Source organism: Pleurodeles waltl, chromosome 8 (assembly GCF_031143425.1).
Source record: "Pleurodeles waltl isolate 20211129_DDA chromosome 8, aPleWal1.hap1.20221129, whole genome shotgun sequence".
Taxonomy (NCBI): Eukaryota; Metazoa; Chordata; class Amphibia; order Caudata; family Salamandridae; genus Pleurodeles; species Pleurodeles waltl.
Window position 1 is genome coordinate 1501374831 of NC_090447.1, and position 22339 is coordinate 1501397169.

General features: G+C 45.4%; 1 protein-coding gene across 2 annotated transcripts in view; it reads right to left on the reverse strand.

Moving 5' to 3' along the window:
- CD247 (CD247 molecule) overlaps window positions 1-22339 on the reverse strand; it is a 186524-nt gene that overhangs the window by 35516 nt on the left and 128669 nt on the right. The window contains exons 5-6 of one of the 2 annotated variants that reach the window (XM_069202761.1): window positions 16331-16366; window positions 14491-14547 (exon numbers count right to left, since the gene is read on the reverse strand). In XM_069202761.1, the coding sequence (XP_069058862.1) occupies window positions 14491-14547; window positions 16331-16366 (93 nt within the window). Of the gene's footprint in view, window positions 1-14490; window positions 14548-16330; window positions 16370-22339 lie in introns of both variants that reach the window. The other variant, XM_069202760.1, reaches the window with a different exon arrangement.

A 22339-nucleotide genomic window follows, 5' to 3' on the forward strand; every position in this document is an offset into this window, starting at 1 on the left:
TGGTCTCAGCCTTCGTCACATACCGGGTCTCCTGTTCACACGCCAGCAGAGGATGCACATCACACAACTGTACAGGGGGTCCAGTGGTCTCTGTCCCTTATCCCAGGTTTCCTGTTCACACACGGGCAGGGGATGCACCGCACACAACTTACAGGGGGTCAAGTGGTTTTTGTCCCTTATCCCAGGTCTCCTGTTCACAGACTGGCAGGGAATGCACAGCTTAGAACGGTACAGGGGGTCCAGTGCTCTCTGTCCTCGTCTCTTCCCATCCCAGTTCTCCTGTTCACACACCGGCAGAAGATGTACAGCACACAACTGTACAGGGGGTCTAGTGGTCTCTGTCCCTTATCTCCTGTTCACACACCGGCAGGGGATGCACAGCACAGAACTATACAGGGGGTCCAGTGGTCTCTCTCCTCGTCTCATCCCAGGTCTCCTGTTCTCACGCCGGCAGGGAATGCACATCACACAACCGTACAGGGAGTCCAATGGTCTCTGTCCCTTATCCCAGGTCTCCTGTTCACACACTAGCAGGGGATGCACAGCAAACAACTGTAGAGGGGTCCAGTGGTCTCTGCCCCTTATCCCAGGTCTCCTGTTCACAAACCAGCAGATGATGCACAGCACACAACAGTGGTCCCTGTCCTCATCTCATCTCAAGTCTCCTGTCCACACACCGGCAGGGGATGCACAGCACAGAACTATACGGGACATTGCCTCTAAAAGCCAATGATGTGTTTGTAGAAGGAGTATTTTTATTGAGTTGTTTGTGTTTTTGGTGCAAACCTCAACACCTTAAGTATTTTACTTCATTAATTTTGACGGGACAATCTTACTTTCATAATTATGAAAGAATAATACCGGCTATTGATAGTTGTGCTAGAGTCTGATGGTGCTACAAACTATCTCCAGTCTCCACAGTAGCCGCTGCTGTCAGGAAGGGGCGTGGGGCCAGCGTGCAGGGCGGGTGGAGGGGCAATTAAAAAAAAAAAAATGTACCTGCTGCCTCGGTGTCCTGCTGCTTCCGCCGCCTCAATAAAATCTTCTTTTTTTTCCTATTCTTCCTCCCCTCCCCACCCAATCGCGATGCTCATCTCATGCTGTTACTCAGCATGAGAGAAGCGCTGGGATTGACTTGAGCGGGCTGAAATACCACTCAGGGAGGGAGTCGGAGAGTGCACTTGGTCTCTACCAGGCTGTGCAACAGAGCCAGGAGGAAGGTTCTAAGTGCGCGTGTCAGTTTGGCCGGCCAAACTGACATGCGCACTTTGAAGTGCACATACCACTCCTCCCTGTGCTGACACGGAAGATGCTGGTCCTGCCCCGCCCTAAGAAAGCAGAAAAATAAAGTGATAATAAAATACTTTTATTATCAGTTTATTTTTCTGCTTTCAGCAGCGGGGCGACGCTCCTCTGCCTTGGCGGAGGGGCTGCCCCTGACTCTCCAGGGATGTTGTCATGCAACTCAACCATACTCATGTTACCAACCTCAAAGGCATAAATCAATGAATAGCCCCCCAAACCCCTGGGATTGAAACCTGTTTGTTGCACGTCTCTGAGCAGTCTGGTACTAAGTGATGTCATTCACTTTATGTTCTTGGTAGCGATTTAAAAATTCACCACTGATTGAGCGTGGTTTGGCAGCAATACAGACACATCTTCCTACATTGTCTGAAGTGTAGCCCAGTGTGGAATGTAACCTTCTACAATGTCCATTCTGGTCCAACCATAGGCAGCACAATTCAAAGGCCATTGTATGATAGACTTCAATCTAGCCTACTGCCTAACCTGTAACGAGCCACCTTTCCATGCCATCTCAGCTAAACCAGCTTATATCCAAGTCCAAGCCTAGTGGAGAGACAGACCAGCACTGCCGGGAGCTCGGACCTGTCAAGCTCTTCTCACGGGTCGGACCAGGCTAGAATCCAGCAGGTGTGAGCTGATATCCAGCCCACTAAACCCAGAACACACTACTCGCCCAACCGGCCCCTCAGACCTGAGCCAAGTTCAGAGCCCAGACAGCACTGGCCCTCGGCAAGACAAAACTTTAGGTCCCCGTGTCTCACTTTCCATATTTGTCAAAATTGGGGCTACCTAGAAGCCAGCTACATGATGGTGTTAGGCGCTTTCTAAATAACTAGACTCATTTTCATTGCAGTGAGTGCTAAGGAAGAGGTAAATTCTTTCATTATAAATCATCCCATGGTGATCAGGAAATAGACTTCTTGTCCCAAAATATGTGGTCGTGTTAGGGTAGGCACATTTTACATAAATGTGGTCTATTTCATTCAACAGAGTATTGTTTTTCAATCAACTTTCCTTGCTTATCCTTCATTGGGGATAGTTTTATATTTCACATTTTTTCCAAAGGTATTTATTTGTATGGGCAAAGATAGACCATTCACCTCCCTCGGTCACAACTGCCTTAGAAGAAGGCTATAGCACATCTATTCCTCCTAATAAAGTTCACATGTTGTCCCGGGCGTAACGTAGGCCCAGGGGGACCCAAACCTTGTAGGGTGTCCTGCCCAATTCAGCCCAAGGTCAATGAATACTTGTGACATATACAAGGCGTAGGGCCCCCTAAGCCCATTCTGCTGAGGGGGGCATCATTTTGCATTGTGCCACTGATGTCATGCATAGCTCTAGAGGGTGCACAGTACTGCACAACACTAGACATATTCAATGTGATGCTTATGTGTACTTATATCTACTGGTACAAGTTGATGTCTGGGATTTGTTGGCCGTCGCTAATAGTGCTACAAGTTTTATTGGTGCCATTAAACATTATGGCCGTCATTGCAAACCTGGCGGTCTACAGACCGCCAGGGCCATGGTGGCGGTCTGACTGCCGCCAAAGCGGTTGTCCGATCGCTTTGGCGGCGGTCAGGCCACCACATTATGACTGTGGTGGTTTGGCCACGGTCGGACCGCTAGTTTCCCTCCACTGGAGGGACTGGCGGTGCTGGCAGTCCTAATCCACCAGGGTGGCGCTGCATCACCAGGGGATTACGAGCCCCCTCTCCACCAGCTTTTACATGGCGGTTGCACCACCATGTAAAAGCTAGCGGAAACAGGGTGCAGGGGGCTCCATGGGGGCCCCTGCAGTGCCACGCACTTGGCATGGGCAGTGCAGGGGCCCCCATAGACAGCCCCATCACGCTTTTCACTGTCTGCTACGCACCGCAAGATTGACGCCGGCTCCATTATGAGCTGGCGTCAATACTGTGAGCTGTTCCCCGCTGGGCCAGTGGAGAACTTGTAATGGGGCCCGGGGGAAGGCGGCTGCACTGGCGCAACCTGACCGCAGGAGCTTGGCGGGCGGGCTTACTCCGCCCGCCAAACTCAAAATGACCCCCTATGTGTAAGTTGATTTTTCAAGATAGTCCTTTGCTGACTATAAATACAGTTCCATTTACACAGGAGCAGCCAGATCAGTGCAATTTGCATTCCCAGCATCCTTTCCTGCTCATTGTAAGTGCACATAAATGATACATCTCCACACAGGTTGGCCAGTGTCCCTCTTCTGGGCTCCTGAGCTGTACTGGTAGATACTGAAACTCTGGCCTGGGATGGAGAGCCTTTTACTTGGCAAGACCTGATCTCTCGACCTTACCTTATCGATTATGTAGTAATGGAGGTAGTTAAGGACACAGTTAAGGGGACTGGCACAACTCTGCATTCATGACGCAAGTGGCAGAAGAAGCGCAATTGTACTGCAGATGCTGGTGAATATTCAGATACAAATTTGAATATATTTGATTACATTTGAAAATTCATTGCCATTCCTTTGAATATTCATTGAATGGTATTTCCATATGATTTGCTTAGCATCTGCATGTTTTTTTGTTCCTAGCCAAGCTCTGCATTAATTGTTTATGAAGTTTCTTGTTTTATTCATGATTTCACTTTTTTTTAAGTGTCTCCATGGTTTTCAACTTTTCTGGAGAGTGGGCTGTGTTTTGTAGCTGGAGTTGATCGGTCCAAGGCGCAGCCAGAGGTTATAGGGCTGTATACACTCTTTACCTGATTACGAGCTGGTTTTTCATATGTGAGAATCTGAGTTCATATGGCGCAGGGCACCAAAATGTTTAGGGAGAGGGATCACGGCAGGAGCCAACACGTATTCGAGTGTGAGTAGTATTTTCAATTTTCTAGGGTTTCCCACTTATGATGTTAGTAGAGAGATGCACGCTTTTACCTTAATAAGGGTCGAAACATCAACATATTTCTCATGGCCCAGGAAATAAAGGGGAAATTGTCACCACTCTTGAATTAGGAAGAGAATGGCACTAGCATCCCGGTGGCTGAAAGGATGTGTGTGTGTGGGGACATTGGTGGTTCCCAAACCACTAAAGAGAGCGCTTTGGGATAGGTGGACAATGGGGAATGACAGTGAAGATGCTAATATTGTGTTTCCTGGGCCCAGCAAAGTCAACACTTTCTGGGTGTTTGCCCAAGTCTCTAGGGCTTGCTCTCATATGCCTAGCCGTCAATGAGACATAGGCCCATATTTATACTTTTTTTGCGCTGCATTTGCGTCATTTTTTCACAAAAAAGCAGCAACAACTTACAAAATACAGGCCCATATTTATACTTTTTTAGGGCCGTAGTTGCGTCATTTTTTGACGCAAAAGTGGCACAAACTTACAAAATATAATTGTATTTTGTAAGTTTGCGCAGCTTTTACGTCAAAAATAACGCAAATGCGGCGCTAAACAAGTATAAATATAGGCCCCAATTGTGTTTTGTAAATTTGCGCAATTTTGCATCAAAAACAACACAAATGCGGTGATATGGGCCACAGAGACCAGTTAGTGTAAAACTGGAGGTCAGCTATGGGGACCCCCTGAAGACCCTGGGTAGGTGCCCCTCTCTATGGGACTCCTAGGAGTGCTTGCTGGGGTTCACTCATACTGCAGGATGTCAGAGGAGGAAGGATGCTTGATCAGAGAACGATACTTATCTACATTTAACCATTCAGGATGAAGCCTTAGTCAGCCATTATGAGGTGTCCTTTATGGATCACAATATAGTCTGCCATTATATCGTCTGGTAATATGTGAAATAATGAGACCGGTATGAAGAAACCCATTATGATTCAAATAAATTGAAAATCAAGAATTTATATATATTCAGTAGTAATGAAGAAAACCTATTAAACCTTGGAAACATGCATGAGTTGGCTGTTAATGAATTTAGCATTGTAGGGTCAGGGTTAAGCATATGGGCATTCATGGGCTAAGGTGATGTTCAAGTTTAGTTTTAAACTTAGGACTGTACTTAGACATTTGCTTAGAGTTAATTTTGGGGTAAAGGCTCTGGTGGTTGTGATCATTAGGACTGTCTCTAGGGTTAGAATTATTGTTGTGATTAGTGGTGAAGTTAGTGTTGGAGTCATGGACTTTCTCCATTTAGTTTATACTTTAAAAAAAAACAAATCTTTTTATTAACAGTTGCTAGGTAAACAACAGACACATCGATAGATCATTCGCATGATGTTGAACTCATTCAGTTCATTCTTAATGATTTATTTATAATACATGGGATTCTGTAATCCCTGTATAAATACACTTCTCTGATTTCTTTATAATCGATGGCTAGTGACACACTCAGTCTCCAATTACAAAGATAAGGCGTTAGAACTTGACTATTGTAAGCTATTACAGAGGCGTACTGATGTCACAATGCCTGCTGCCAAAACCAGCAGCCACAGTGAAAGGTAGGTCAGGGAGCAGAAACGAAGCAGCTGTTAAAAGCAACGAAAACAGAACATTGCTTTTCTTTATTCTACTCTATTTTAATAGCTTACAATGACAAGCAGAGAACATTTTTATTTTTTCCACTCCCTAGATAGAGAAAATCTAGATTTTTTTCAAAGCTGCTGCAGCTTTTGTTTTTTTAATTAAATTACTGACTTGTACTGGACTGTTTAGAATATCTGTTTGTAACAAAAATCTAACAGGTTTTTTATGTGTTTAATTTTGCACTAGATGTTTTATTTGTATTTTTCATTTTTGCAAACATGCCTGCTCTTTCATATAAAAGAGCTATGCACCAAGGTTTCTGGTTTGTGGAAAGGTGATGGTGTGACTATGCGTTATAGTACCACCTGAAATGCCTGATAAGGACATTGCAAGTTACCTCGAAGTGCCATAACCTTATAAACGAGTTTGACCTTCGGCATTGTTCCTTTATATGGTTATGGAACTCATCACTGACTTGTAATATCCTTATAATGTACAGCAGGGGGCACTTTATCCCTTATATAATGGTCATTTCAATACAAAAGACAAGTTTCCTCATATGTGCTGTTCATAATCACTTCTCCAGTAATGTATTTGTCATTTTAACATTATTCATTATCTCATAGATCCCTATCTCCAGAAAATGACACTGGAAAGGGAATTAGGGAGAGCTATGAGAGGAATTGTTAAGAATTGTGTCCCAGACCCCTCTTTTGGGTGCCATTTGTTTTTTTCTGTCTTCCTTTGTTGTTTCATCACTGACACTCTAGGATTGGTAGCTGAGAAGCCCTTCAGGGAGCAGTAAACAACCTCCCATGGCTGCAGAGGCTTCAACTGCCTGCTTAATCTCATGTGACACAAAGCACCAAACTAGCAAAATCACAACAGAACTTGCAAAATGTGACAAGGGTGTCCCTTCTCTGTCCCCTCTGGAGATACTGGTAATGGAGTTTAACTTCTTGGACTATATTCATTATTCATTGGCATGCACATTAATTCACTGAATCCAATTAACAATTATATGACATTTACAGCACATGAAGAATCCCATTTTACCTTTCTCTAGCACTGTCTGGCGTCTTACTGAGATTACACATTTAGGGCCAGATGTATCAAAGGTTTTTACCCATTCTATGTCTATGGGAAAATGTGTTCATACATATGGCCCTTAGTGACCTCTGCTGGTGCCCAACTCTTCCTCTTATTAAATGCCAGCATGGAGCGGTATCAGATACCTTTCTGGATCTATTTTAAATACAACTATTGTTTCCCCTTCGCCGATTAAACTTTTAGCACAAGGTATCGAGCTTAATGTGTTGATGCAACCTCCATCTAGTGAACCAAGGCTCACTGGTGCCCTCAGCTTGAACAGGTGCAGCACCGAGGCTGGGATGGCACAAACCCGGAAGCACACGCATGCAAACCCCTCTCGAAGAGGTTGGCACCTGTGTGCCTGCCTACAGCATAGTTAACTAGGCTGTGGCGAGGCTGCTCAAAATAATGATGACCTACGAGGTTACTGCAATTTCTCAATGCGAGACATAAAAGTAATCAATAAAAACAAGTCTCAGACTAACAGCAGCAGACTTTTTAGGATGCTGACCTGGAAAATCAGCTAATTGAGAAGGTGTCACATATTCACTCACTGGGGCCCCCCTCAGCACAGCACCTGGCCTGAGTAAGTCAGGAGGGGGGCCCCCTTCAGGTTCTGCTCCCCTCCAGTTTCGTTGTGCCACTGGTACCCTAACTGTACTTGTTCTCTGAAAGAGAGATGGTTGCACTGTTCTGTCTAAGGTGTACCTGGTTTATGACCGGGGGTGTTACAATGCTGTTTCCCCTTCCAATAAAAAACAATCGATAATCTGAATACCCTTGCACAACATGCCCAGGCCTGCCAGAAGCTGTTATTGCACCCTGGGCAAAACTAGTTGCAGGGCCCTGATCACAGAAAGGGGGTGGTTCATTAGTTGTAATAAAGGCCACTCACAACAGCAGTACAAACTAAGGTGCTAAAATGAAGCATTCCAAAGTACACTTTTTTATGTACCAGTTTGTACCTCCGCTATAAATAAAGTTTCAGTTGCAGGTATTTGAAAAGAGAGGGCAGTCCAGGATGAGCAAAAAGTTGTTCCCTTAAGCCACCTCCACATGTCTCTTCCAGACAAGATGCCGCACAGATGGGGCTGCAGGGAATTATGCCTCCTGGTGGTTACCGCCTCCTATCCCTTTCCTATTGGTGTTTCCAGCGAGGCAGGAGATGCTTTGGTATTGGGTGTACAGTTTGCGGTCTCAAGGCCTACTCACTCATGCCGCCCACGCCCAGTCAGTTGCGAGTGTGCCTTGGCAGCATGGGCATGGTCTGTTTCATAGTGCAGGCTGTGATTACAATGACTTTCCCTGGGAAACATACTGCATACTGACAACCTTGACGATAGCCTGTTGCGAGCCTGCCCCATAGCCCTTTAACCTTCTGAGGCTGGTAAACATGCCCTATGAAGCAGGGATTGCTCCACAATATTTTACGTGAGACACCTAAATTAATCTGGAAAACTTCTGAACCCAAAGGAGCAGTATTCGAGCACCAAAACGTGATGATGGAAAAGAGAACTAGGGTCAGTTGCTCAGCTCTTCTGTTTTTAATCATGTGTTTGGGAGGCCTCAGTTAAAAAACATTTTTAGCTCACCCACATAAAATATAATATAGGTCTGACAGTTTAACAAAGGGAGTACATAAATGTCAACATACGTGACATAACCTTACCCAAAATCGGAAACTATGAGACTGTACAACCAGTGGGCACTGGTACTCTTGAATGCTTCCCAGGGCAAGATATGGAACCCACTGATAAAGCATACCATGTTAGGTAGGTGAGCATGCTTCTTCCTATATGAGTTCATGAATGTATGGTAATTCTGTAAAAGGACTGGCTGTTTTTTGCAGACGTTTTGTACTTCCTGTATGTTTGTCTGTTTACAAAAAGAACAGTCCTTTAACGCCTCTCACTTACTCTTTATTGCGTTAGCTTCCTTTGTTCTACTTGTCCCATATGTGTGAGACCATTGTGTGATGTTCTTCCTGTTGCTGCACTTAACATTATCATTTGTGTTAGGGAAGATTACACTGCGGGTGTCCACGTTGTGTGATAAAGCTTGGCATAAAGCTTTATACTCCTCTATAGAAAAAAGCAATCCACATTACCAATGCTTGTTTTAATGCACAATGTGAGTAAAAGAGTGAACCCTCACAAAATATGCAAGTAGAGTTTACTTCTGGTTTCTTGTGTGGACCAAGCAGCTTTTTTAAAATGAAGTAGGCCACTTTGTAAAATTGTAAAACGTAGCTGACAAGTGGCTCTACGTTATGTATGACACCTCCAGCCAATTCAGGCATTTCAGACAACAGAACTTTGTATGCTGTGCTTTTGACCCATAAATAAACTTTTAAAGCAAAACTACAAGCCCCACAATGCAACATGCTGTTGGCTGAAATAAAAAACAGATGATGGCATTGCATGTCATAGTGCCGAAGAGCAGAGTTGTGAAATGCGAAATAAAATGTAGTTCCTGGCCCGCTGCCTTTTTGTTCTTACAGGCAATCAATCCCCTGTTAAACAGCCTAGTGGGTGTGAGGGCAGAAATAGCTTTTCAGATGCAAATTCAAACAAGTCCTGCTAATGGGCTAACATTAACACCCCTTGGAAAACCAGCCTGCTAAAAGGACACATTCACACGGAACAATGTGAGTAGCAGCAAGTTAGCCCTACCTAGAAACAAAGAGAAAAGAAAAAGAATGACCTTTCACCCCCTCTTCCCACGGATTCCTGGACGTGAGGACCTGCAAGGCAAGGGGACCAAGTCTAAGAGTCGCGATAGTGTCCAGGGGGGGCAGGAGCCCAGGAAACCCCGGATGAAGGTGCAAAAGGGCTGCCTCTGGGTGGGAGAAGCCGAAGATTCTCAAACAACAAAAAGGGCTAAGAACTTCTCCTTTGGATGGAAGATGTCTCACGGCGTCTCTGGATGTTGCAGAAGTGTTTCCATGCAGAAATACTGCAAACAAGCCTTGCTAGCTGCAAGGGTCGCGGTAGAGGTCTTTGGGTGCTGCTGGGGACCAGGAAGGACCAGGATGTCACCCCTTGGAGGAGGAGAAAGAGGGGGCACTCAGCAACTCAAAGAGCCCCCGCAGAAGCAGGCAGCACCCGCAGAAGTACAGGAGCAGGCACTTAGAAGATCTGTGAACTCAGAGTCACAAAAGGAGGGTCCCACAACGTCGGAGTCCAACTCAGAGGGTTGAGCACTGCAGGACGGAGTGCTGGGGACCCAGGCTAGGCAGTGCACAAAGGAATCCTTGGAGAAGTGCACAGAAGCCGGAGCAGCTGCAGATCACGCAGTACACAGGTTTGCAGTCTGGTGTGGGGAGCCAAGGACTTACCTCCACCAAACTTGGACTGAAGGATCATTGGACTGTGGGGGTAACTTGGATCCAGCTCCTGTGTTCCAGGGACCACGCTCATCAGGATGAGAGGGGACCCAGAGGACAGGTGATGCAGTCTTTTGGTGCCTGCGTTAGCAGGGGGAAGATTCTGTCGACCCACAGGAGATTTCTTCTTGGCTTCCAGTGTCAGAGCATGCACCACCAGGAAACAGTCGAGAAAGCTGGCAGGATGAGGCGCTACTATATTGCTGGTAGTCGTCTTGCTACTTTGTTGCGGTTTTACAGGCGTCCTGGAGCAGTCAGCGTTCGATCCTTGGCAGAAGTCGAAAGAGGGAAGTGCAGAGGAACTCTGGTGAGCTCTTGCATTTGTTATCTGAAGAATACCCCAGAGGAGAGACCCTAACTAGCCAGAAAAGGAGGTTTGGCTACCATGAAAGGAGATTTGGTTACCAAGAGAGGTAAGAGCCTATCAGAAGGGGTCTCTGACGTCACCTGCTGGTACTGGCCACTCAGAGCAGTCCAGTGTGCCCCCAACACCTCTGAATCCAAGATGGCAGAGGTCTGGGACACACTGGAGGAGCTCTGGGCACCTCCCCTGGGAGGTACTGGTCAGGGGAGTGGTCACTCCCCTTTCCGTTGTCCAGTTTCGCGCCAGAGCAGGGCTGGGGGATCCCTGAACCGGTGTAGACTGGCTTACGCAGAGATGGGCACCATATGTGCCCATCAAAGCATTTCCAGAGGCTGGGGGAGGCTACTCCTCCCCAGCCCTTCACACCTATTTCCAAAGGAAGAGGGTGTAACACCCTCTCTCAGAGGAAATCCTTTGTTCTGCCTTCCTGGGCAGGGCTGTCCAGACCCCAGGAGGGCAGAATCCTGTCTGAGGGGTTGGCAGCAGCAGCTGCAGTGGAAACCCCGGAAAGGAAGTTTGGCAGTACCTGGGTTCTGTGCTAGAGACCCGGGGGATAATGGAATTGTCACCCCAATACCAGAATGGTATTGGGGTGACAATTCCATGATCTTAGACATGTTACAAGGCCATGTTCGGAGTTACCATTGTGATGCTACACATAGGTAGTGACCTATGTGCAGTGCACGCGTGTAATGGTGTCCCCGCACTCACAAAGTACAGGGAATTTGCCCTGAACGATGTGGAGGCACCTTGGCCTGTGCCAGGGTGCCCACACACTAAGTAACTTGGCACCCAACCTTCACCAAGTGAGGGTTATACATATAGGTGACTTATAAGTTACTTATGTGCAGTGAAAAATGGCTGTGAAATAACGTGGACGTTATTTCACTCAGGCTGCAGTGGCAGGCCTGTGTAAGAATTGTCTGAACTCCCTATGGGTGGCAAAAGAAATTCTGCAGCCCATAGGGATCTCCTGGAACCCCAATACCCTGGGTACCTAAGTACCATATACAAGGGGATTATATGGGTGTACCTGTGTGCCAATGAGAATTGGTAAATTTAGTCAGTGACAATTTTAGAAAGCAGAGAGCATAAACACTGAGGTTCTGGTTAGCAGAGCCTCAGTGATACAGTTAGGCACCACACAGGAACACATACAGGGCATACACTATGAGCACTGGGGTCCTGCCTAGCAGGATCCCAGTGACATAAGGGCAAAAACAAACATACATACAGTGAAATGGGGGTAACATGCCTGGCAAGATGGTACTTTCCTACACCCCCACTCCCTCGTGCCCTTTTTCCTGGCAATCAAGCAATTCACACAGCTCCTCAGAATTGAAACAAAGCTATCTGTTAAAGGATAGGATGCATATAATATCACTTTATGCAGATAATATGCTGATGTTCCTGAATAATGAGGAGGAAGGGCTACCACCTAGGATTGGATGTCTGGAGCAATCAGGCAGAATTTCAGGCCTCAGCACCAATTGGTCCTAAACCTGTGCGTATTCTGTAGACCAATCCATGCAGGGTGGCCTAGGGATGTTGACAACTTGGGTATTACTTGGGAATGGAACATTTGTTGATACCTGGGGTGAGTATATGTCACAAAACTCATCACCTCATTGCTGGTAATTTGGGTGCAGCTCTGAGGAATTTAAAGGTCAGTTTGGACTTTTTGTAGTCTTTGAAACTATTGTTAATGGCCAGGGTGATATTGATTGAAATGTTTGTACTCTTGATATTTCTTCATTACTTTTGCCAACATCCCCATGTGGGTACCAGCAAGCTGGATTAGAGGCCTGAAAATATGACTCCAGGACTTCATATGTGCTGGGGCTCATCATAGAGCATCCTTGGGCACTTTGGAGCTGCCATGGTTTTTACTTCATTTTCATTTGTATTGCTTTGTACTGCTTGGTGGCGCAGATTCAGTGGCTGGCCATGTTGTTAGATGATGGACTAAGCTATGAACTGAGTCAAATGAGGATGGCAGTATCTAAAAGTGAAGTGGATGCAGTCACTCTAGAACCTGAGCGGAAATTGAGTGCGCTCAATGACCTCATCTCATGGTCATACAGAACTTTGTCTAGACAATTGTATGGGCCTGCCGTTCCATTGGTGGGTTTAGCTGAAGGCAGAGGTTACTACTCAGATGCCACTCTGATGCACCAGGAGCAAGGACAATAGTTGACAACTGGGTCCCTATGTCACAATGGGCAACTAATCCCACTTGACAGACTGAAAGAGGAGTCTGACCTCTTCCTCTGTCAACATTAATGGGTAGTTTGGGATCCAAAGTAGCAGAGTTGTAGGTGTTTTGGAAAGGAGTAACTGATACTCTATGAGGTAGGGAAGGATTGTATGTACCGGAGACATGCCTCCTCAGCTTATATTAGAGGCGGAAAACTAAAGAAGCAAACTACCAGATCTGCTGCTGGTTTTTGCCAAAAGGTGCATAACAATGCACTTGAAGGGATGTATTCCCTCCCCCAATTGGTACATGGCGCCATGATGTCAGTGGATGGGCCAAATTTGAACACCTAGTGTTGCACGATGAAAATAAAAGACACATACATTGCAAACCATTAGCCCATTTATGGGACCAAATCCTTTCAAATCATAATGCTACTGCTCAAAGAGAAAAACGTGGGCCCATACTGGGAACTGTGTGCACACAAGGATTTTGTCTCGCCCGCCCCTCCCTTGGTAAGATACAGTGGTGCCTCGCCCAGATATTGGGAAAGAATTTATAAATGCTAAGGAATTGTAAGAAGTTGCATCTGGTTGTTTGTTTATGATTACATTAATTGCACAAATAATATATTTGCACACCTTCTCTCATAACTGAGAATATGCACAGCATTTGTGGACAATGCTATTAGATTCAACAAATTGTTTGATTATGTGATGGACTTTGTCAACCACGGACTGTTGAACTATGCATCCATTTTAATGCTGATAAGTATGTTAACTCACCAGGAAAGACAAATAATAAACAGATTAAAAAAACATGGTCAGTGGCCAGAATACTGGACTTCAATATTTCAAAATACGGCACTTGAAGATCCTAAAAACTGCACTTCACGGTTGTGCAAAGCGTATTTCAAGGGCCTTAGAACTGCACTTTAAAGCTCTGAGAGCTACGCTTTAAGATCTGGAAGGATCGCAAATCAATATCCCGAAGGCCAAATGTTCAAGGCCTCAATTCCTGCACCTCAAAGACCTGAAGTACTACAATTTAAGATCCTAAAAAACTCCATTCCAAGACCTCGTGGACTGCACATCAGGAATCTAAATACTGCACTCCAAGTGCTGAAGACTGCAGTTCAAGATCCTGAGGATTACACGCCAGTGCCTGGAAGACTATACTGCAGAATCCAAAGGACTGAACTCCTGTGTCATGAGAGTTGCAGTTCTTGTTCCTGAGGACTGACCTTCAAAGCCTGGAAAGAAGCATTGAAAGTCGTGATGATTGCACTGTAGTGAACTTCACGGTCCAGAGGAAAGACTATTGCAACTGAAAGAGTGCTTTAACCTTGAATCTTAAAAATCTAGAACATTGATCGCTAAGGTCCCAGGAGCGAACCTTAAAATCTTAGAAAATCGACATTCAGAATAGATGCTTTTAATACCTATTCACCAATTGTACACTTTTTAAGACACCAGAATAAAGTAATTTAGTTTAAATTTCAGTTAAAGGCAAATTTTATGCAAGGGCTCGCGTCAAGATTGGATTGAAAAAAGTCAAAAGAGCAACAGGCACAAGGATATGCATTTCTATATGGATGTTCTCTAGAAAAATAGCAATCTGGATTATGTCAATTTCAATATTTTACAATCCGACATAGTATTTAATTTAATGTTCAGACATATTATGTCATGGAGAAATGCGTTACCTCGCCTTTGATTCCTATTTCACTGTATGCTCCTCCCATCTTGTCCTTCTGCAGGGCCTAACAAGCAAACAAGTGAGAATTTAATGTTAGTTTTACTAGCAGTTATTAGCAGCAGCCATGGAACCTGGGCAGAGATGGGTACCATGGCACCCTGTTTTGAAATTCACAGCTACTCTGATAACATCCAATGTAATATGAAACGTCTTCTAACAGAAAAGCATTGCAGTTTGGAGTCATTCTAGCCCAAATAAAAGAGTCTTAAAGGGACCATTGGTGAATGATGTCACAATATGTCTCAAAACCCAAACTGACATACAGTGAAACATTTGAGGATGCCTTTTGTTGGTGATTGTTAGCAAAGCAGAACCAGGCAGAAAAAAACTGTCCCTTTTCCTTCACATTGCTCTTTTCCCTTTAAGCAAGTTCTTGAAACTGGTTAAGCTAGCAGTGTAGTGTTGCGTGTTCTGGGATTGTATTCCAGAGGTGACCCTCATCCATGCAGAGTGTTCTTACTCCCAGGTTTCTAATGAATTTAATTTAAATGCCAAAAAATCAGTGCACACATTTATTGAATCAACAGACACATGTGTTAGAAGTACATCAAAAAGTATTCTGCATTCATAACAATGAATTATTAAACCAGTGGGTAATATCTGTATTAGTTAAATAATTTATTAGTACAGACTAACTACATTATTTAAATATGTGCTATATCATGGAGTTGAAATATAACATTCTTTATAATGTATAAAGTATTTACAATCTATGTATTCAATTGAATTTGTATGTATTTATAAAACTTTAATATTATTGGGTGCCAATAAACATAGCATACTCATTATATAATGTATTGTATTTTATTCAAATCAAATTACACTCAAATAGTATTGAAGATATTGAGATTTATTGTATTTCCAGAAATGTAATACATTTAATCTCTACAAACACATTTAGTTTTAAGTTTAGAACCCCCTTCTTGTCAGGTATATTCCTGCCTTCTCACTTCACATTTAACACTGTTCAGGATAAGCAGGCGGATGGTGAAGAGTAATTCTGATGGAGTCCTATAACCCCACTCCAGGCAAGACATGCCAGGGCACAAATATGTGGTCAGCAAAAGAGACAGGGGCAGTAAGAAGTGTAACTCCATGCAGCATAAAAAGGGGTTCAAAACGCCAGCACAAGAAGATTACATGGACAAACATTTGCCAATCGGACTCTTAGGAATGCTTTGAGTGGTTACGATTATCGTAGTCGCAACAATAGTAAAGGGGACCACTAGTTCCTGTTTTTTACTGGAATCAACCCAAGGTGTTCCACTGTCATCCTCTCTATCTGTTCATCATTATTACCGCACTTTACTTGTGCATGGATGGTAATTTCTGCATCTTAAGTTAATTATTACTTTCTGTACCTGTGCATAAGCATTGCCTTCTATATCCATGCGTAAAGTATTTGCATATGTCAGTGGTACCTTCTGTATCTGTGCACCAGTGCTACCATCTGCATATGTCTGTCAATGCCTCCTTGTTCACTTCTCCAGCAAAGCTACCTTCTGAACCAGAGTGTTAATGGTACCACAGGTCAATGTTACTTATGTACCTTTAGGTATATCCTTCTCTACCTCATGAGTCACTGTTGTCTTCTGCACAGTACATCTAACTTTTATACCTACTTGTAAAGCCAACCTTAGTTATGAATGTGTCAATAGGACCTTCTGCACATTCCAATTAATAGATGTACTACCATCCTGCTGGAGCTGGTGCCCCACTACTGCCAATTATAAACAGGATGTTATCGACATGGCCTTGAGTTTGTAATATGCTTCATATCCACTTACCGAATACACTGTGTCCTGTGGGTTCTTGCGTCTCGGCTGCTGTGAACAAGAAGAGAAAAACAATATGAATGTCCACTTCCGTGATCGTTCCCAACCTGTGGCCACCTTCTTTGAGGTACTAGCCACAGTGATTTTTTTCACTCCCACAATCATAATATCCTGGTACTTGAACCCTCCAGCCAGGAGACATTCGTACAAACTCCTTTCTCTCAGCTACCCTTGGTCTGTGCACTTATCACACCCACTCCCAGACTAGTTTCTAGCATTGGAGCCTGGAATCTAATTCTCTTCCCTGCCTCTCCACACCAGCCCCATACTCCAGAACCCTGACCACCATCCTCAAGCGGAGGTCTACCACTTAAATCCTGGTGTCTCCTAAATTTGCATTTGAAAGTTCAACCCTGAGTAACTTCCCTGTTAACCTAACTGTCTGCCATGTACTCTGTCCTCACACTCTTACTTGATCTTCTTCTGCTCATTGACTTGCCCCTAAACTTCATCTGAATGACTATTGCCTACTATGTAGCTTTATCCCCAAAATCCCCCACCCACAACCCTAGATTATAAATCTCACAAGGTGTCCTCTCAAGATGTGTGGCATCACCTGTGGAAATTACATAGAATCGGCACAGCAAAGCAACCTGAAACAGCTGTGCATGCCATCTTCCAGTGTTCTTGCCCCTGCTCATACTTCTAGGCACTTACCATAACTTTCTGCTCCTAACCTTTCCTGTACAGACTCTTGGTCTCATTGTAGTCACCAAGTAGAGCTGGTGACTTTCTGACTTCTCTAACTGTGCTAAGGATGTGTAAAGACTGAGGGCATCACTGCAGTCACTGAGGTATCTGCCTCTTTTTCAATCAATCAATCAATCAAATCAATCAATCAGTACGTACTCGTATAGTGCAGCTTATCACCCGTGAGGGTATCCAGGCGCTTAGTTGCTGGGTGTTAGAAATTGAGTTCCTGGTTGGCTAGGGCAGGCACCTAAGCCAGGCAGAACCCACCACTCTAGTCAGGGCAAGGGAGCTACACACCCAAGATAACCCCGGCTCACCCCCTTGGTAGCTTGGCACGAGCAATCAGGCTTATCCCAGAGGCAATGTGTAAAGCGTTTGCACAACACACACAACCCAATAACACAATAAATACACCACAAGGAAAACTGCACAACATGTTCTATAAAAATAAACTGTATTGCATAAAACATCATTAAACCAAAAATGACATAAATCCGTAATACTCTGCTAAGCAAGCAGTTCATCATCATTAGACATGGACATACAATGAAACATCCTTGTATTGCATGGGTCAGGTAAACCATTAGCCACCCTACATATACACAATGTATACAGGCAGATCCTGCAAATATTCACACTACCCCAACCTGGCCGCATGACATCTAACTCAGTCAGATCTGGAAGAAAGTGCTGTGGAAATTCTGAGGGTGAAAAGGAACAGAGGGATAAACTGCAGGTTTCATGCTAATCACAACAAATGCTCATTACAGGTCGACCATCGCTCACCTGTGCTCCTTTTTGTGAGTTAGCCAGTGGATCTCCGTCCACCACCTGAGGTATTTTCACCCTAAATCCTTGGGTCACCTAACTCACAGATGGTTGCCTCAGTCGATCTAGAACGCTGCACTCCTGTGCGTCTCTTCTGGGTAATGCGGTACTAAAAAAGGGGCTTAGCAGCAACGGGACCTCCGTCGAGAATCCTCTTCCCATCCTTTGAGCTGTTCTTTGAATGCCACTTGAAGGTAGGAGGGGCCCACAAGCTGTACGGATAGTGGGTGGGGGGGAACCCACACACACTTCCCACGTTGGCAGGGAAACCACAATGGGTTCCCCGCTAGCAGGAAGATCCAGGACGGCTGCCTGCGTCCGTGCGGTGCAGCCATTGACACTCAGCCCCAATGGCAGAGACGGAATGAGCCCCCCTGCTCAAGCACCTTACGTGACAAATGCCCATAAGGGCAGACTCCCGTGGGGAGACCTCGCTTGGTCTTCCCCTGCCGTTAGGGGCTCCTCCAATGAGCCACAAGCAGTCCTCACCTTCTGGGCCAGCAGCGCAGTTGCTTCTCGCTTCTCTACTTCTCTGCTAGTCGGGCTGCCCATGCAGGCAGCATGGCCATAGCTCCCCTCCTTTTCTGTAATGGGCCTTCGGTATCATCTTCTGGGCCGCAAGGCAGGTGCCTGCTTGTGCCCCGAGAGCACTCACGGAGGCGAGCTTTGTCCACGCTACAGAAACGCCAGCCAACAGCTGCTGCCGCTCTCCTTCTTCCTCCTGACCTCTCCTCACCAGCGGGGAGGGGCTCACATCGCTCACCACGCGCTTTCATTCAGGACAAAGAGAAGAGAAAGCGCTCCCAAGCACTTAATGTGCAGCAGGTCAAGAGGAAGGGAACAACGTTCTCCTTTAGCGCTCCAGCAAACAATAGAGCGCGCACCTCACGCTAACAATTAGAAAACAGGGGGGAAGGGAGCAGGCCACCCAGCCCCTGGAGATCTGAGGGGGCACAATGCCGCAGGGCACAGGCAAGCAGGCCGCACAAAGGGGCATGGGAAACAACCCCTATACTTATACTAATTTTGTCTTTGATCTCAGGGGGCACTTCAAAGGACCTTTAGAATTGCACAACAGCCCGCTTCAGCCCCGGCCCTGTCTCCAGATATCAGTGGGGGGTAAACGAGCCCTTCGTGATAGGGCTGCGCACAGCCCATACAAATGTAAGTGTGCCCTGCCTCTCCCAGCCAGGAAGACCATTCAGAATGCAGATGTAATCCTGTTACACCTCCACCCTCCTTGTGTAATGACTGTCTGGAAAGTAAGCACAAAGCCCAGATGTCACTATACACCAGAAGTGGATTGGAGTGAGCTGCAAAGCACAAGAGTCATAAGCACAGAGAAATGCCCACTTTCTAACAGTGCTGTTTCTACAATGGTAATAAAAAATCAATTTCCACCTGTGAGCAGCATTTCTCACTACCATTCCAAACATACCAAACGTGGACTCGCTGTGCCTCAAAGATCAGATAAGACTACTTAGACATATGCAAGGGCATTCCTAATAGAATCCTATGAGAGGCACAGGAGTGACAAACCAAATAGGCTGTTTACCACTACCAGGACATGCCACACAATAAGGCACATGCCCTACCTTTACCTACACAGCACCTTGCTCATAGGGCTACCTAGGATCCTCCTTAGGGGGTGACCTATATGTAGTAAAAGAGGAGTTCAAGGCCTAGCAAGTAAATTTAGATGCCAGGCCACTGTGACAGTAAACTGAACACACAGGCCCTGCAGTGCCAGGCTTGAGATAGGTTTGAAAGGCTGCTTCTGTGGGTGGTGCAAGCTGCGCTGCAGGCCCACTAGTAGCATTTAATTTACAGGCCCTGGATATAGGGATGCCACTGTACAAGGGACTTACAGGTAAGTTAAATGTACCAATCAGGTGTCAGCCAATCATACCACGTTGAGAAGGGGGAGCACATGCAGTTTATCACTGATCAGCAGTGATAAAGAGCAAAGAATCCCAGAGCCAACAAAAAGAGGTCAGAAAACAAGAAGGTGGAAGGTAAAAAGTTTGGGGATGACCCTGTAAAAAGGGCCAAGTCCAACACTGGGCTTCGTCGAACAGCCAGGTCTTGAGTCTTTTCCTAATGTCCATCAGTGAGGGTGATGTTCGGAGGTGGGTGTGGGAGAAGGAACGGCCTTCGTTGAGACTCCGGCAGATGCGTGGTGCCTGTGCAAGGGCCAGGGAAGTGGAGCTGAGGTTCCTGGTGACTAGTGCAGGTTCAGGCGATGGTTCATGTATGCTGGTCTTTGGTCATGGAGGGCTTTGTAAGCGTGTGTCAGTAGTTTGAACTGGTATCTTTTCTGGACAGAGAGCCAGTGGAGGTTCCTCAGGTGATGGGTAGTGTGGGTCTGTTTGGGCAGGTTGAAGATCAGTATGGCCACTGAGTTATGTATCGTTTGGAGCTTTCTCATGAGTTTGATGGTGGTTCCTGCATACAGTGTGTTGCCATAGTACAGGCGGCTGCTAATTAGGACATGCATGGCAGTTTTTCTTGTGCTTATGGGGAGCCATTTGAAGATTCTTCTGAGCATGTGGAGTGTGGAAGCAGGCAGAGGAAACTGAGTTCATCTGTCGTTTTCTTCACTGTCTCACTCTCTGCTGCTAGGTGTTTGGAGACTCTGGGTTTCATAGCAATCAAAAGTCGGAGCTGGGATATCTCTCTCTCATATTTACAGAGTCTTTGTTGAGGGTTCAGACAGGATTTTGGTGCAGCCAATAAGCGCTTGTCTTCTTGTGACTTACGTAAGCACAGTATGTAGCATGACTTTCATAGCAGTCAATGAAAAGAACCGGTTATTCTCTGTATCTCATTCTTACTGACTTTGCTACAGATGTGTATAGATTGCAAGCTTCATAGGAGTCAATATGCAGAGTCATCATCAATGACCTTCTGCTGAGGGTCGCCATAGACTGAATTTCATAGCAGTCAATAAGCCTAACTGGCGATTCCTCAATCATCCGTGACTCTGTGCTTAGGCTGTATGCAGGATAGAGGTTCCAAAGCAGTTAATATGTAGGGATGGATGCTCATAACATCCTTCTGAGTCCATGCAAAACTAGAATGCCTGTATCATCCTTACCGACTATGCTGAGGAAGTACATAGGCTGGATGGTGTTGCATAGCACTCAATTTCCAGGGCTGGGGTGTTTATCATCCTTACTGGCTCTGTGATGAGAATGTATAGCGGCTGCGGGTTTCATAGCAGCCAGTATGCAGACCTACGTCATCCTTACTGGCTGTGCTGAAGAGGTAAATAGATCAGGGGTTTCATAGCAGTCAATATGTAGAGTTGGGATGATTGTGTCCTCTTTACTGACTGTGCTAAGGATCTGTGCAGACCGTGGGTTCGGTGTGCAGAGCCAGGATACCTGTCTTCTAATTGTTACTGGCTGTGCTGAGGTGCTGCACACGTGGGGGGGTCTCACTGGAGTGTTTACGTTGAGCCTGGGGTGTGTCTATACATCTCCCTTACTGACACTGTGTACTGTGGTTGTGCAGGTACTGAGTATGTCATAAAGCTGTGACTCTGCCAAAGTCAGCTTCCTAGATCCCTGCAGCATCCATGGCGGCTTTAATTCTAACACCACATAACTATTGTGTTTTTCAATGCTTGTCGCATGCTACCACCAGGGCAAATTTCAAGGGAGGTATCACTTCACCTAAGTACATGACATCTTGCAATGAGCTGCTCCAACAAATTAGGGCCCCTTCACCAGTCCCTCTGATGCTTGCCCAAGGACATGCCCTCTCCTAGAGCCATATGTTTGTTGGCAGCATTACGGCCATCGAATTAGGGTGTGTTTGGATATAAATAAAGAATAAAGGGAGGGCGGAGGTTTGGCAGGAGCAGAGAGGGGCCTGCTGAACTTTAATTGGCTATAAAGTCCTGCACCCGTTCAGTTTCAGTTTGTAAAAAAGCCACTTCCTGTCTTGTGTGTGTGTAAATGGCAGTTTTACTTCCGGGAGTCGGGGGTTATGGGTTTAGTGGTTGAGTCGGGGTGGGGGTGGCAGGATCAACTTTTTCCATATCTGGGGAGCTTAGGTATAGTCTTGTTATTAACCTCTTTCTCACTAATGCACAACTTTGTGTTTGTAGCATAGTACGCCCCCCCTCAGAAAGACCCGCCTGTTGTTTCTTCAGCTGAACTGCATAAAGTATTCAGAAAAGTATAATTTAAAGGATAACTGGTATTCGGTGGAAATCACACTGATAAGGCAGTTTCGAAAACTTGAAAAACAAACATTGGAAAAGCTAATTGGTCTCACCTCACCTAAAAGCGAATGAGTAATTTGGAGGTTTTGGCTATAAAAGGGGTGTGAATGAAGATGGAAACGAAAGCTAAATTAAAATGTATGTTACTTTCCTAGATAATTCAACAGAGCCCGTATTAAATGCGATGTCATTGTTCCACGTGATGCGAT